Source organism: Pipistrellus hanaki (genome assembly GCF_964339955.1).
Source record: "Pipistrellus hanaki genome assembly, chromosome: 6".
Classification (NCBI taxonomy): Eukaryota; Metazoa; Chordata; class Mammalia; order Chiroptera; family Vespertilionidae; genus Pipistrellus; species Pipistrellus hanaki.
The window spans coordinates 73529680-73544025 of NC_140508.1; the positions used below are offsets into that span (position 1 = coordinate 73529680).

Genomic DNA, 14346 nt, shown 5'->3' on the forward strand with positions numbered 1-14346 from the left:
GGTGTTCATTGTATCTAGTTGACTCAGGAAAATTTTGGTGTAAAATTCTAAATTACTTTAAATTCAATATATTATTTGGTGGTCATTAAAAATACTTTACAATTAAAAGAATATTTTATCGAAAATATAACTTAGTGGTAAAGATAGTTTCTTGGAATAGCATATTAGTTCACATCAAATTACATATATAGGAAATTCCAGTCTGCTTAGAAATAAGCTGATGAATCTGTTTCCCTGTCTGGTGCATTAACTGTTTTCAGTCATTTTGCTCTCTGAGTCTTTTTTTTTTTTTTTTTTTTTTTTTTTAAGTATTTTAATAATCTTATTCCTATCTAAGCAATTTAGTAAAACTCATAGAAAGACTTTACCTTTACTTAGCTGTGTACTTGAAACGTTTTAAGACTATAGCTGCATTTTTAGAAAATGCCCTAAATTTGATTTTACAAATCTTTTTGCAACCTTTCTAATGGGGATTTTTGAACTTTCACGGTAATAAATATTACCAGCATCACCTCGTACCAAAAAGTACAAGATAAATTGGATCTTGGAAATTATTGTGAACCACATGGTAAGTTAAAATCATAATCAGATTTGTCAATTTAATAACTTGTATAATACCAAATAGGTAGACCCTAAATTTTAAAAATTAAGTAGGCTACTTCTTTTTTGTGTGAAAACTTAATAAAGGTCCTGTTCCCTACCCCTTGCTCCTTGCCATTAACTTGGCTTGTTTTTACTTTTTAGTTTTGCCTCCTGTGTTAGTACCACGGCACACTGAGATCCTAACAGAACTACCGCCTCTGGATGATTATACCCACTCCATTCCAGAAAACACTAATTTCCCAGCGGGAATTGAGCCACAGAGTAATTACATTCCAGGTATTTTGCTTTCTGAATCTTCTAAAAATTGGGATAGATACAAATTTTGTTTATAAACATTCAAGTTTTAGTAAACTGTGGTTTGACTTTTTAAAAAATTCCTTTGGATTTTAAATAGAAAAATATGGTCTGTTGGGTGATTATTTTTGTGAAATGTATAAACCTCTAGTACATTAAACATTTTTGTGTGGAGAAAAGTTTTACTTTATATTTCATTTTCTTTTGCAGTGGCTTTAATCAGAGTACTCTGAGAAGCAGAAAAGAAAAGATCTTAGTAAGTTTATCTTAGTAGTTATTGAAGCTAAGAGAGATATAGAATGTAAGCAAAATAAATGATACAGGAAAAAATATTCCTGAAACAAATGTAATTAAAAATTAACCAAATAATTACTTTCATAGATAATGTTTAAGAGAGATACAACATTTCTGTGGGAGATACAATATTTTAGTTCTACAGACAGCACACCTATGTTGTACTGAAAATCAGAACACTTCTATTTTAGTTCTTTTTAATCTGGGCCTCAGTAACTTCTGCTTTAATTATTGTATTATGAGATCTAACAACATATTCCATGATACGGTAGCTACCTACCCTTTAATTTTCACTATTTTTTAGGAGAAAAACTAACGTTTTCTTACTTTCTGCCCTTCCCCCTTTTAGCAGAAACTAAAGGTATACTAGGATGAAAATTAAGCTAGACGTTGGATTTTTTGGTGTTAATGTTTTTCTCTTTTTGCAATATTCCTCTATCCCATTCTTATTTTTATACAACTGAAAATATGTAAGGAATTTAGAGTTTCAAGCACATAAAACATTTCTTTAATGTGTCTCATCATGAAGATAATGCCTTTTCATTGAAGACAATTTTTAAAATATAGTATTTTTCCAAAAAGTTAATTTTTAAGTTAGAAAGTATCTTCTGATTGTTTAAAGGTGCATTTCTTTGATTACTATTTTATTCCAAAAGAGGAATTTAAGACTGCTCTTTGGTTGCTAGGAAACAAACTTTTTAAGTTAGGAAGTAGTGTGATAGAGTGGAATGCAGTATGAGAGCTAGGATAAGGGGGAAAGTAGGGCTAAAATGGCATTTTCTAGAGAGAATTTAGAATTTGGCTGAAACTGGAGTTAAGTGTGTGGCAGGAGGAGAGGGGGAGCCATTTTAAATCTTTGAAGTGGGACTTAGCAAAATTAGGGAACTGAGGTACCAGTAAGCATACAGTCATACAAGACCATGTACCCAATAATTATTTGGAAGGATGTTATTTAAAATGCTTAGTGACTTTCACTTGTGGAGATGTTTGGACTTGTGTTTTCTTTATTTGTTTAGATTTGGGTATTTTACAAAGTAGTACATCAAATGTACCTATTGGTGTTTTTTTGGAGCTGGTTTACCGAGCTCTGATTGATAGCAAAACCTAACAGTTTACTTTTTATTCCACTTCTAAAGAAATTTTAATATTTTCTCCAAAATGCTAATGACTATTATTATTTTACAAATAAAAATGGAGAAAAGTAAACTAGGATAAAGTATTTCTACTTAAAATTTGAAACATAGGCAGTTAGACTGGCAAAGCTTAGCTCTGTTTAATTTTGTCACTTTTAGTCTTTGAAATAGTGCATAATCCTACCTTATAAAAGTAATATGCAAATTAACCATCCCTCTGCTCAAGCCACACCCACCAGCCAATCAGAGCGAGTATGCATATTAACCCCAACCAAGATGGCTGCAGCCACAGAGGGCAGTTGAGAGGCTTGGGTTTCAATAGAGGAAGCCAAGCTTTCCACACACCCTGGCTGGCCTAGGCCTCCACTCAAGGATATAAAGTTTCAATTATAGAAGATAAATCCCAAGAAAAATGGCGGCGGCCACGGAGCTGGAGAGAGCAGGATAGGGTTTCCCCCAGCAACTAAGGAAGCAAAGCTTTCCACCTGCCCTGGCTGGCCTAGGCCTCCACTCAAGGCTACAAAGTTTCATTTATACAAGATACATAAAACCAAACAAATGGTGTGAGTGAGCAGGGGGCTTGTTTCAATTGTAGAAGGTAAATAAATTCCAGATACCAGGGCCTCTGCTTGGGTTGCCAGGGGGCGTGGCTGGCCTGCAAATCACCACAGGCTCCTTGCCCAGGCCACCCCACAGCCCAAGGGAGCCCCCACCCTGATCCAGGTCACCCTTCAGGGCAAACCAGCTGGCCCCCACCTGTGCACCAGGCCTCTATCCTATCTAGTAAAAGAGTAATATGCAGATTGGCCATCACTCTAACACACAAGATAGTTGCCCCCATGTGGTCAAAGATCCTGCCCCCATGTGGACACAGGATGGCCAGCAGGGGAGGGCAGTTGGTTGGCACCAAGCCTGCAAGAGAAGGCAGTTGAAGGCGATCAACCCTGTAGGGGAAGGCAGTCAGGAGTGGCCAGGCCAGCAGAGGTGGTAAGTTGGGGGCAAATGGGCTGGCAGGGGAGCAGTTAGACATCAATCAGGCTGGCATGGGAGTAGTGAGAGGGTGATCAGGCTGGAAGGCAGGCAGGTGAGCAGTTGGGAGCCAGCAGTCCTGGATTGTGAGAGAGATGTCCGACTGCCTATTTAGACTTAAATGGGCAGTTTAACATCCCTCTAGGGTTCCCAGATTGGAGAGGGTGCAGGCTGGGCTAAGGGACACCCCCACCCCACCCTGTGCACAAATTTCTTTCACCAGGCCTCTAGCGGTTATGTATTACTCTCTCATGTTCTTTGTTGTTTGAACGTATGAAGGTATTTTATTCTTAGAATTTCAGTATTAAATATTTTGGGGTATCAAACTTAAGAGTTTGATATTAAGAAGTTAAAATTTATAGTTAGCTTATTGAAGGGAGATTGAAAAGGTTAATGAAGAGTCCTAGCCGGTTTGGATAGAGAGTCAGCCTGTGAACTGAAGGGTCCCAGGTTCGATTCCATTCAAGGGCATATACCTTGGTTGCGGGCACATCCCCAGTAGGAGGTGTGCAGGAGGCAGCCAATCAATGATTCTCTCTCATCATTGATATTTCTATCTCTCCCTCTCCCTCTCTGAAATAATACAAATATATATTTTTTAAAAAGATTAATGAAGAAAACCATTAACCCTCTTCTCTCTCTTCCTTGTGTAATTACAGAATTCTTTTTGAGTATGGATCTGCATTATTTGAATTGCTTAAAATTTCCAGCAATGTATATATTAAACCATTGATAATCATTTAAACTTACTTTTCATTTGAAATTATAATTGGTAAAATTGTACAAATGTTTTTATTTTACATGAAGCTCATTCAGGTATTCATATGCCTCCTGAATAAACATATTGGAAACAGCACACTGGAATCTTATTTTCAGGGGAAATTTTGCCTCTGTTTTGTGCAGTAATCTGTATTTGAATTTAATTTTCTGCTTTAATATTCAGGAATTACTGCTTAGAAATTTTTGGAGAAATACACTTTTTGGTAGAATTCAAGCTAGTCCAGTCCTGAAGTATATTACCATATTTTGCCTTATAAAACTTAGTGGAAGATGTAACTCTGTATTACTCTGTCATTTTAAATTGTGTGTGTGTGTGTGTGTGTGTGTGTGTGTGGTGTGTGTGTGTGTGTGTGTGGTGAGACCAAGAGGGGCGGGGGGGAGTTCCTTTAATCATTTACTCATCCATGGTGGCGATTAGTTTAAAAAAAAAAAAAAAGCAAAACACATTGTAGGCACTAATATCTTTGAAGTATACTGATCCAGAACTGAGGTTTCTTTGAAGTTATATTTTTGCTCTTGCCCCAGAAAATATACATAGGAGAATGAGCCAGATATGTAAATAATAGTTAAGAAAATACGCCCAAGCAGCTCGATTGTATTTCAAGTAGGCTTTAAAGGTTTGCCTACAAGGTTTGGACCAGAGCCTGAATCCTAAGCTCTTAGTACCCAATACTGCTTTTTATAATGATGTTATATAACATTTATGTTTGTTAATCGGAGCAATTTGTTGGGTTATCTTTGGTAGCTGGGAAAAAAGGTGAGATTAAATTGTAACTCTATTCGATTTGTTCTAAATTTCTGTAGAAACACCACCTCCTGGATATATCAGTGAAGATGGAGAAACAAGTGATCAACAGTTGAACCAAAGTATGGATACAGGTAAAAAAATTTATTTATCTTTCAAAATTCTTTAGCAATTAGATAACCATTTTTGCCTTATTTGAAACTCACATGAGTTTTTCATAACTCTTAATTAAAGTTAGAGTAGTTGGGACACACAAAAAAACAAAACAAAACAATGTTTATCTTGATTTAATTATATTTGAGCCATCACAGGGTCCTGTTGTCCATAAAAAATTAACATATGCTGCTCAGCAGAGAAATTGGTAAATTTTTTTCTTGTTAGAGTAAATAAGAATTTGAGAACGCTCATTTATTTCTCTTTGTAAATATTCTGTGCTTCTGTTGAAAGTTTTAGTTATCCTGTGATTAAATGTCTTTGTGATGAAAGCTCATAATTAGCCCAATTACAGATTTTCAGAAGAATTTGGAAGGGATGGGACTCCTCTTTTCAGTGCTCTTTTAACATAAGAGTGAGTTCTCAATTACAATAGACTGTTTTTGTTACAAGATACAAAAAGTATCTTGTACCTCACTTAATGAAATTACTTTCTAATTAACTTAGCTATCAACTCCAAACACAATGGAGAAAAAGTTTCAATATGTAATAAATATTACACACCTCAAAGCTTTAAAACAGTTGTTATGTAATAATGTATAATCCACCAGAACTAATAGGTTGCCAGTAAAATAGATGTCATTGTAATTGTCCATTTTTATCCATTTCAACTTGTCAGTATCTTAAGGATTGGACACATTAAAATTACCACCTGACAAATTTCTACAGTTTATAGTAAAGCATTCTGCAGTTATGATAATCTAAGTTGTTTTTAAATGAATTAACATTGGCAGTGGGGGGAAGTTGGGGTGGGCAGGCTTTTACATTAATTCTGTTGTTTAAATCCTTCCATTATTTAGACTTTAATGTAAGAAAGCTTCTACTATAGTTAATCATACTTACAGGTGTTCATAGTAGTTGATAGCCAAGTAAGATAGATAATCTAATGATTATTGGAAATAACGTTATATATTTTAATGTAAATGTCTTTCTGCAAATGATATTTGGCTTTCCAAATGTATCTTTCTAACACACCTATATATTGAGAAATTGTGTTCCTGAATCAACCTTGTTCCTATTTGTGCCCCATGATGGTCAACTGCTGCTCTACATTTAAAAGTGAATGCCATGATAAGCCAGCAGGGAAATGCAAATCAAATCCAGTGGCATACCACTTCAAAGGCTAAGCAACCTGCCAACTGGCCGGTAGCTATGAGCTATGGTGACTTGGCAGCTGTGGTTCTTGGGTGATGCATCCGGAACCAGAGAGGAGAGAGCCCAATTCCGGGCTATGCCACCCTGTCGCAATCCAGGACCGCTCAGGGGATGTTGGAGAGCTGTTTTTGGCCCAATACCTGCAGGCCAGGCTGAGGGATCCCACCTATGCACGAATCTGTGCACTGGGCCTGTAGTGGTCATAATAAAAAGAGAAGGATAATAACAAGTGTTGATGGGGATATGAAGAAGTTGAAGTCTTCATATGGTTCTGGTGGAAATATAAAATGGTTTAGTTGCTTTGGAAAAATTCTCTCTTCCTCAAAAAATAAATTATAGAATAACTAGAGGCCCAGTGCATGAAATTCATGTATGGGGGTGTGTATCCCTCAGCCCAGCCTGCACCCTCTCCAATCTGGGACCCCTTGAGAGATGTCCAACTGCCTGTTTAGGCCCTATCCAATCAGGCCTAAACAGGCAGTCAGACATCCCTCTCAATATCCAGGACTGCTGGCTCCCATCCACTCGCCTATCTAACTGCCCTATTGCCTCTAATCACTTCTGCCTGCCAACCTGATCACCCCCTAACCACTCTTCTGCCAGCCTGATCAACACCTAACTGCTCCCCTGCCAGCCTGGTCACCCCTAACTGTCCTTGCCTGCAAGCCTGGTGTTCTGGTAACCCCTAACTGCCCTCCTTTGCCAGCCTGGTCGCCCCTAACTGCCTTCCCCTGCTGGCCTGGTTGCCCCCAACTGGTCTCCCCTGCAGGCCTGGTTGCCCCTAACTGCCCGCTCCTGCTGACCTGGTTCCCCCCAACTTCCCTCCCCTTCAGGCCTAGTTTCCCCTAGCTGCCCGTTCCTGCTGACCTGGTTCCCCCCAAGTGCCCTCCCCTGTAGCCTGGTTCCCCCCAACTTCCCTTCCCTGCAGGCCTGGTCCCTTCCCAACTTCCCTTCCCTTCAGGCCTGGTTCCCCCCCCCCCCCCCCAAATGTCCTCCCTTGCAGGACTAGTCCCTCCCAACTGCCCTTCCCTGCTAGCTTGATCACCCACCACTGCCCTCTCCTGCCAGCCATCTTGTGGTGGCCCTCTTGTGTCCACATGGGGGCATTCGCCTTTGACCATATGGGGGCAGCCATCTTGTGTGTTGGGGTGATGGTCGATTTGCATATTACTCTTTTATTAGATAGGACAATATAACCAGCAAGCTCCTAGATATATGCCCAAGAAAATTAAAAAATAATTTTGTACACACCCATTGTATACTTGTAACCAAGTGTTCATGTAAAAGTGGAAGCAACCCAATTATCCATCAAATAATGAATGGATAAATTAAATCCATACATTGGAATATTGGTCAACCATATAAAGGAATGAAGTACTGATCCATGGTACAACATGGATGAATCTTTGAAAGCATTAATTGAAAGAAGCCAGACACAAAAGGTCACAAGGATTCCAACGGGAGTAAGAAATGCGTATTTTATAATATAGATGAAATGTTATGAGAAAAATAAGATGAATATACACTAGTCATTCCAAATCTGCAAGGAATATGTTGCAAGACCCCCATGCATGCCTGAAATAGTGGATGATATAGAGCCCTATATATAATACTTGTGGCCCAGTGCACAAAAATCGGTTCCTCAACCTGGCCCACACCCTCTTGCAGACCAGTAGCCCTCGGGATGTCTGACTGCTGGCTTAGATGCTCCATAACATCTTTAGCGCTGCTGCTGTGGTGGCCACTGCCACTGCGCTTGTGGGCCATGAGCCTGGCTTCTGGCTGAGCAGTGCTCCCCCTGTGGGAGTGCACTAACCACCAGGGGGCAGCTCCTGCAATGATCATCTGCCCCCTGGTGGTCAGTGGTGCATGTCATAGTAATCTTTGATTCCTCCATTCAGTCGATTTGCATATTACCCTTTTATTATATAGCAGTGGTTCTCAACCTTCCTAATGCCGTGACACTTTAATACAGTTCCTCATGTTGTGGTCACCCCCCAAACATAAAATTATTTTTCTTGCTACTTCGTAACTGTAATTTTGCTACTGTTAATGAATCCTAATGTATATAGTATCTATGTTTTCCGATGGTCTTAGGCTCTATAATTGCAGTTCTCAACCTGTGGGTTGCCTAAAACCATCAGAAAACCACTAGCAGGGTTTCCTAAAACCCAGTGTACTGCACACATTTCTGCTCTTCATTCCTTTGCATAGACATTTGTCTAGTTGTGTTGGTACCATTCGTTGGAGATTCTTTTCCTGTTGATTTACCTTGGGTTCTTGAGTGAAAATCAAGTGATAATATATATGTGGGTCTAACTTATGGTCTGCTGTTAAATCAAGATAGTGAATTCATTTTCAATCATCTTATTTTTCAGTTTTACAATTTTCATTTAAACTTATTTTTGTTAATCTTCACCTGAGAATATTTACTCCATTGATTTTCAGAAAGTGGAAGGGAGGGGGAGAGACAGAGAGAGAAATATTGATTGGTTGCCTCCCACACAAGCTCCAGCCAGGGTCAGGATGGAGCCCTCAACCCTTCAGTGTGCAGGCCAATGATCTATCCAGTAAGCCACACTGGCTAGGGATTCACTTAAACTCTTAATCGGATAGTTTCATTATCTGGTATATGTATGTAGTTTTTTTCTACTTTGCATTATTATGTTGTTTTTGATTGGATGGTGGGTATTGTGAATAAGGTAATACTAGAGAGTAACATAGAACTGGCATGCAATGATACATGCACAAGCATTTCTGTAGATGTTTTAGCTAAAAGTAACAGAAACCTATCTTAAGTGACATCAGAGGAATGGCGGCGTGATAGATTCCATTAGCCTCTCCCCCTGAAACTTTAACAAGTTAATGAACTATAACTCAACAAAGGATTCCAAAAAATAAAAAATAAAATAAAAGTAACAGAGACCGGTGATGCAAACCAGTGAAATTGGATATTTTTTATTTCTCATAATAGGAAGTTCCAGACCTTAGTAACAATGTGTATATATGAATAACTAGTAGGTTAATTGTTAATTAACCTGTGTTTATAAAAATGTTTTAAAAAACTTGTTAGTTAATAAATTGTTACCTTAATTTAACTTTTAAAAGCTTTGTGTGTGTGTGTGTGTGTGTGTGTGTATGATTATAATGAACCTTTATTTTTGTAATTCCTAAATTCTTTTATCACGTCTGACTGAACTATTAGTTTAAATTAATGAACTGTAAACTAACTACTGGTCATTTCTGATAAGTATTTAAAAAGTTAAAAATTGGGCAGTTTCCTCCATGTCTGATAGTGGCTTTGTTTATTTTATAACAGCTTCAGGAAACAGCAGTGAGTTTTACTTTATTGTTCTAAATATATTTTGACCTTTCTTAGTTGTACCTGTTGGTACATGCCAACAGATTTTTCAAAATGAGGAACAAAAAAGAACCTAAGAACTTAATTTTGTTATGGAAGACTGTTCTCTTCTAAAAATTAATTATCATCTGTTCTCTACTTTTTATTCATCTGTTTTATTGGGGTTACCCTTTCTCTTGTGGTGCCTGGAATTTTGTGTTATGGTTATAATAGTGTGGGGAGGGGAGGTACACAAGGGGGTCTGACCTGTCTTATTCTACAAAGATGCCATTGCTATATATGTGAAGCTTGGGAGCTGTAGGTCATGTTTTTTTAATACAACTTTCCCAAAAGATATAGAAAAGAATGATCAAAAGACAAAATTTATAATTATTGTAACTATTTAACAAATGTTATTTAAATTAGTTGCATGGTATTGAGTGGTCTTGTTTTTTGTTTTGTTTTGTTATTTTGCTTTTTTTCTTCTGTGTCTGTAGTTCTACCTTCTTTTTTTTTTTATTTTGTAATCTGTGCCCTCTCCCCATATGTGCTTGATTAGAGTTAGCTTGCTTACCTAAAACTGGAAGACATGAGTAATTTTCTAAGAAAATATAATACCAAACTGACTCCAAAAAATAGAGCTATCAACTGTCATAGAAGAAATAAAGAAATGTCTTAGAATAAACCCCTGATAATGTTTAACTGCAAACAATTTGACAGTGGATCTCTATGAAACTATTAAGGAATGTTATTAAAATGCTCTTTAAACTGTTCAGAGCATAAGAAAGGCATACAGCTTCTAGATTATAATTATTAAGTAGCATAACATTGTACTCACAGTATAAATCTGCAGACCAGTATTGCTTGGGAGTATTTATGCAAAAATCCTAAATAAGCATTGTTATCTCTCATCATCAAAGCCAGCATTATGCTTAATGGGAAAAATACTAGAAGTATTCTCTTAAAGTTAAGAGTAAAACAAGAATATCCATTGTCACCACTATTTTACCGAAGTGTGATACATCTCAAAATGCCTGATAAATTATATCATGTAAAAGTTTTTTTTAAGTACTGCTTAATCAGAATTAGGATGAAGAGTCATAAAACAAATATTTGTAACTCATAGGGCTAAGATGCCTAATACATAAAGAGCCATTTATAGATCCCTAAGAAAAGTGATTAGAACCATAATAGAGAAAAGAACAAAGGAAAAGAATAGACCATTCACAGAAAGGAAATCTATACTAATAATGGAGATATATGCAAATTGTCTGGGATGTCATCATGTAATGGCCAATCAGGACAGGGGCGGGGCCATGGTGGAGAGCTCTCAGTCTGCCTGCACCACAGGTCCGAAGGGCATGGTGAAGAAGGGAGAGAGCAGATAGGCAGGGCGATGAGGCCAGGAAGGGAGAGCAGATAGGCAGTTAGGGGGATCAGGCCAGGAGGGGAAAGCAGTTAGGCAGTTAGGGCCATCAGGCTAACAGGTGAGTGGTTAGCCAGTGGTTCCTGATTGCAAGAGGGATCCCGGATTGGAGAGGGTGCAGGCCAGGCTGATGGACCCACCTGTGCATGAATTTCATGCACCAGACCTAGTTTGTATATAAAAAACAGGGAGCACAGAACAATATATTTGCTTATTTGGTTCATGTGATTATTTCTGGGAAAATACACTGGATGCCTTTGGGAAGGGGAGCTCTGTGACTAAAAGCCAGGACTGTTTTACACCTTTTTTACCTTTTATATATTGAAGCCTCCAAAATTACACTCACATAAAGCAGCTGTATACTTTTTAAATTTATATTTATTGATTTTCAGAGAAAGAAACATTGATTTGTTGTTCCACTTATTTATGAATTCATTGGTTGATTCCTGTATGTACCCTGACCAGAGATCAAACCAATAAGCTTAGCCTATCAGGACAATACTTTTAACCAGCCTAGCTACCTGACTAGGACCAAGCGGCTGTATATTTATAATGCTTGGGATGTAAATTATGTATTATTTGTGACACTTAATTATAACCTGTATTATTACGTGGTCAGAAGTTCTGGAAATACTTTCATATCTGTTTTTAAATTAATTTTTATTTCAGGATCCCCAGCAGAACTATCTCCTACTACTCTTTCCCCTGTTAATCATAGTTTGGGTAAGTTGAAAATGTTTTCCTTCCACTATTTTATACTGCATCACTTACTTAAAATGTTTTCTCTGGTCATTATTTTATATATGAGAAAGGGAACCCAATAAATAATCGAGTAATTATTCAAATTAATGCTTTTTAAAAATGATACTGGTAATGTGCCTCAATATTATTAAATCGCTTTTCTACTCGCACATGTAAGAAATTAATTATCTGTTTATTCATGGAAACAATATTTTTAGTCACAGTAAATTTTATGACATAATGACTAGATATTTGTGGGAATGTTATTTTATGATATGTACTGTAATAGAAATTATTAATATAAGAGGTAAATATATGTACACATAAAACAAATACGTGGTTTGGGGGCTATGTGTATGTGAGAGCTAATGTGTATATGTGTGTGCACGCACATGTGTGTACGTGTGTGCATATAAATATTCTGTAGTTTATTTTTGGACTTTATTTTATCTTGCTATTTCACAATTTCTCTTCATTTGATACATTTGAAATTTATTCTACAAAAATGGTCATTTTTAAAATGATACTCCTTGTGATGGTTTTTAATCAAAATTATAGAACTTAAATACATGTGATCCTAGTTTTCCCATGCAATATATAGATTCTTTTGATTCCATGTTCTGTTTCTACTAGCACATTCTTTGTATTTATTAACTTTTTGGGTTTTTTTTGTATGTGTAGGAGGGTGCTTTATATTGTAATTAGGGTAAGCCCTGAAGATCTGATGTTAAAGTAAACAAATATCAAAAGTATGTCATTTTGTGTTGTATTATTTTGACATTTTCCTTCTTGTGGCCATAGATTATTCATTCTTGCTCCAGCTTTATTCCACTTAATTCTACCAAAAATTGGCTTTATTATGCAAATGTTTTATTTATTTATCTAGGATGGTTTTATATTGAACAGGAACTAGTGTAAAACTACTAGGACAGTGATCAGCAAACTGTGGTTTGCCACTCTGTTGACTAATGAGTTTGCCAACCACTGTATAAGGCATTACCCTTACCCAGAAGTTTTGACTTCAGGTTAAAGACATTAGTACATTATTAAAATGTTTTTTAAGTGTTTTTCCCTAAGGCAATGGTCGGCAAACTCATTAGTCAACAGAGCGGCAAACTGCTGCTCACGAACCGCATGTGGCTCGCAAGCTGCAGTTTGCCGACCACTGTACTAGGAGAACAGATGATGCCTCAATATCTAAAAAAAGAGCTTTGAAGATTGAATGACTTAATGAGATGGGGGAAATTGAAAATCTGGTATGTTCTGTAGACTCTGGAGTTTGTGACGTAGAAGTTAGGTCTACTTCCTAAGCTGTTGCCAGAATAGGCTGGCACAGAGCATGTAAAGGTGATAATATTCAATATATTCTTGGCTTGAATTGTTCACACAACATTTCTTACTCTTATGGGTTTGGTTTCCTCCGCCCTAGACTTGCAGCCAGTTACATACTCAGAGCCTGCGTTTTGGTGTTCAATAGCCTATTATGAATTAAACCAGAGGGTTGGAGAAACCTTCCATGCATCACAGCCCTCACTCACTGTAGACGGCTTCACAGATCCATCAAATTCAGAGAGATTCTGCTTAGGCCTACTCTCCAACGTCAATCGAAATGCTACAGTTGAAATGACACGAAGACATATAGGTATGTTTTTGTTTTTTTCCCCCCTGTGTGAAAAACCAATATCATATACTCATAATGTGAGCATTATGTGGTTTACCACATCAAACGATTGTGTGCAGAAAAGCCTGCCTTGTCTCTGTCAGTTTAAGTGCACAGCTTCACTGCTTTTAATAGATCCTGGTGATCCTGCCATCTGCAAACTCTTTGACTTCTCTTTATTTGGCATATTTGATACTGGGAAGTCCTTCAGTGAATAGGTGTTAAAATAACTTTACTTTGCTGAGTCTCTACCAATCATAAAATTATCATGTTCATATTTTTTTAACAAATGATGAATTTTTTTTCAGTTCATTTACATTTCCTAGTTTCTCCCTTCAGTGAATTCATGTGTTAAATCTCACTTTTAATCTGAAGCAAGATACGTAAAATAACAACTATTATTTCTGAAGCTCAAAAATAATCCAACAAGTATCTCAAAATGTGGTAGTCCCAACAACCTTTTAGCAAGTTTGTGAGGTCAAAACTATTTTCCTTAATGGTACTAGGATGCTCTTTGCCTTTTCCACTGCCATATCTCACACACAGTGAAGTATTCAGAGGCTAGATGGCATATGAGCTTGCAAGAGATTAAATATACATTAAAGATAATCCAGGGCTCTTCTGTTAAATTAGACATTAAAGAGATTTGCAAAAATACATTGCTACTCTGAGAACATATATAAAATATATGTATATTTTACTTTGGGAGGTTACTTTTTTTAATAAACATGTTATTTATGTTAATGTGTTGAGGGTTCTTTTATTTTAAGTGAATACATTTTTTAAATCTTAGTTTTAATGTCTAGTATGGTAAGTTTCCATAGATGTAAAACTCTTTGGGGTTCTTCAATATTTCCTTTTTACTGATGTAAAAATAATGTTTGAACACCACTGATATAACTGACCATAATTCTTATTACCTTAAAGTAAATT

At 37.0% G+C, this 14346-nt stretch overlaps 1 protein-coding gene across 3 annotated transcripts in view; it reads left to right on the top strand.

Moving 5' to 3' along the window:
- The window catches only part of SMAD2 (SMAD family member 2), a 66906-nt gene that overhangs the window by 37042 nt on the left and 15518 nt on the right, over window positions 1-14346 (top strand). For all 3 annotated transcript variants that reach the window (XM_084887053.1, XM_084887052.1, XM_084887054.1), the window contains 4 exons: window positions 745-879; window positions 4938-5012; window positions 11682-11735; window positions 13183-13395. In XM_084887053.1, coding sequence (XP_084743179.1) covers window positions 745-879; window positions 4938-5012; window positions 11682-11735; window positions 13183-13395 — 477 coding nt within the window. The remainder of the gene's footprint in view (window positions 1-744; window positions 880-4937; window positions 5013-11681; window positions 11736-13182; window positions 13396-14346) is intronic.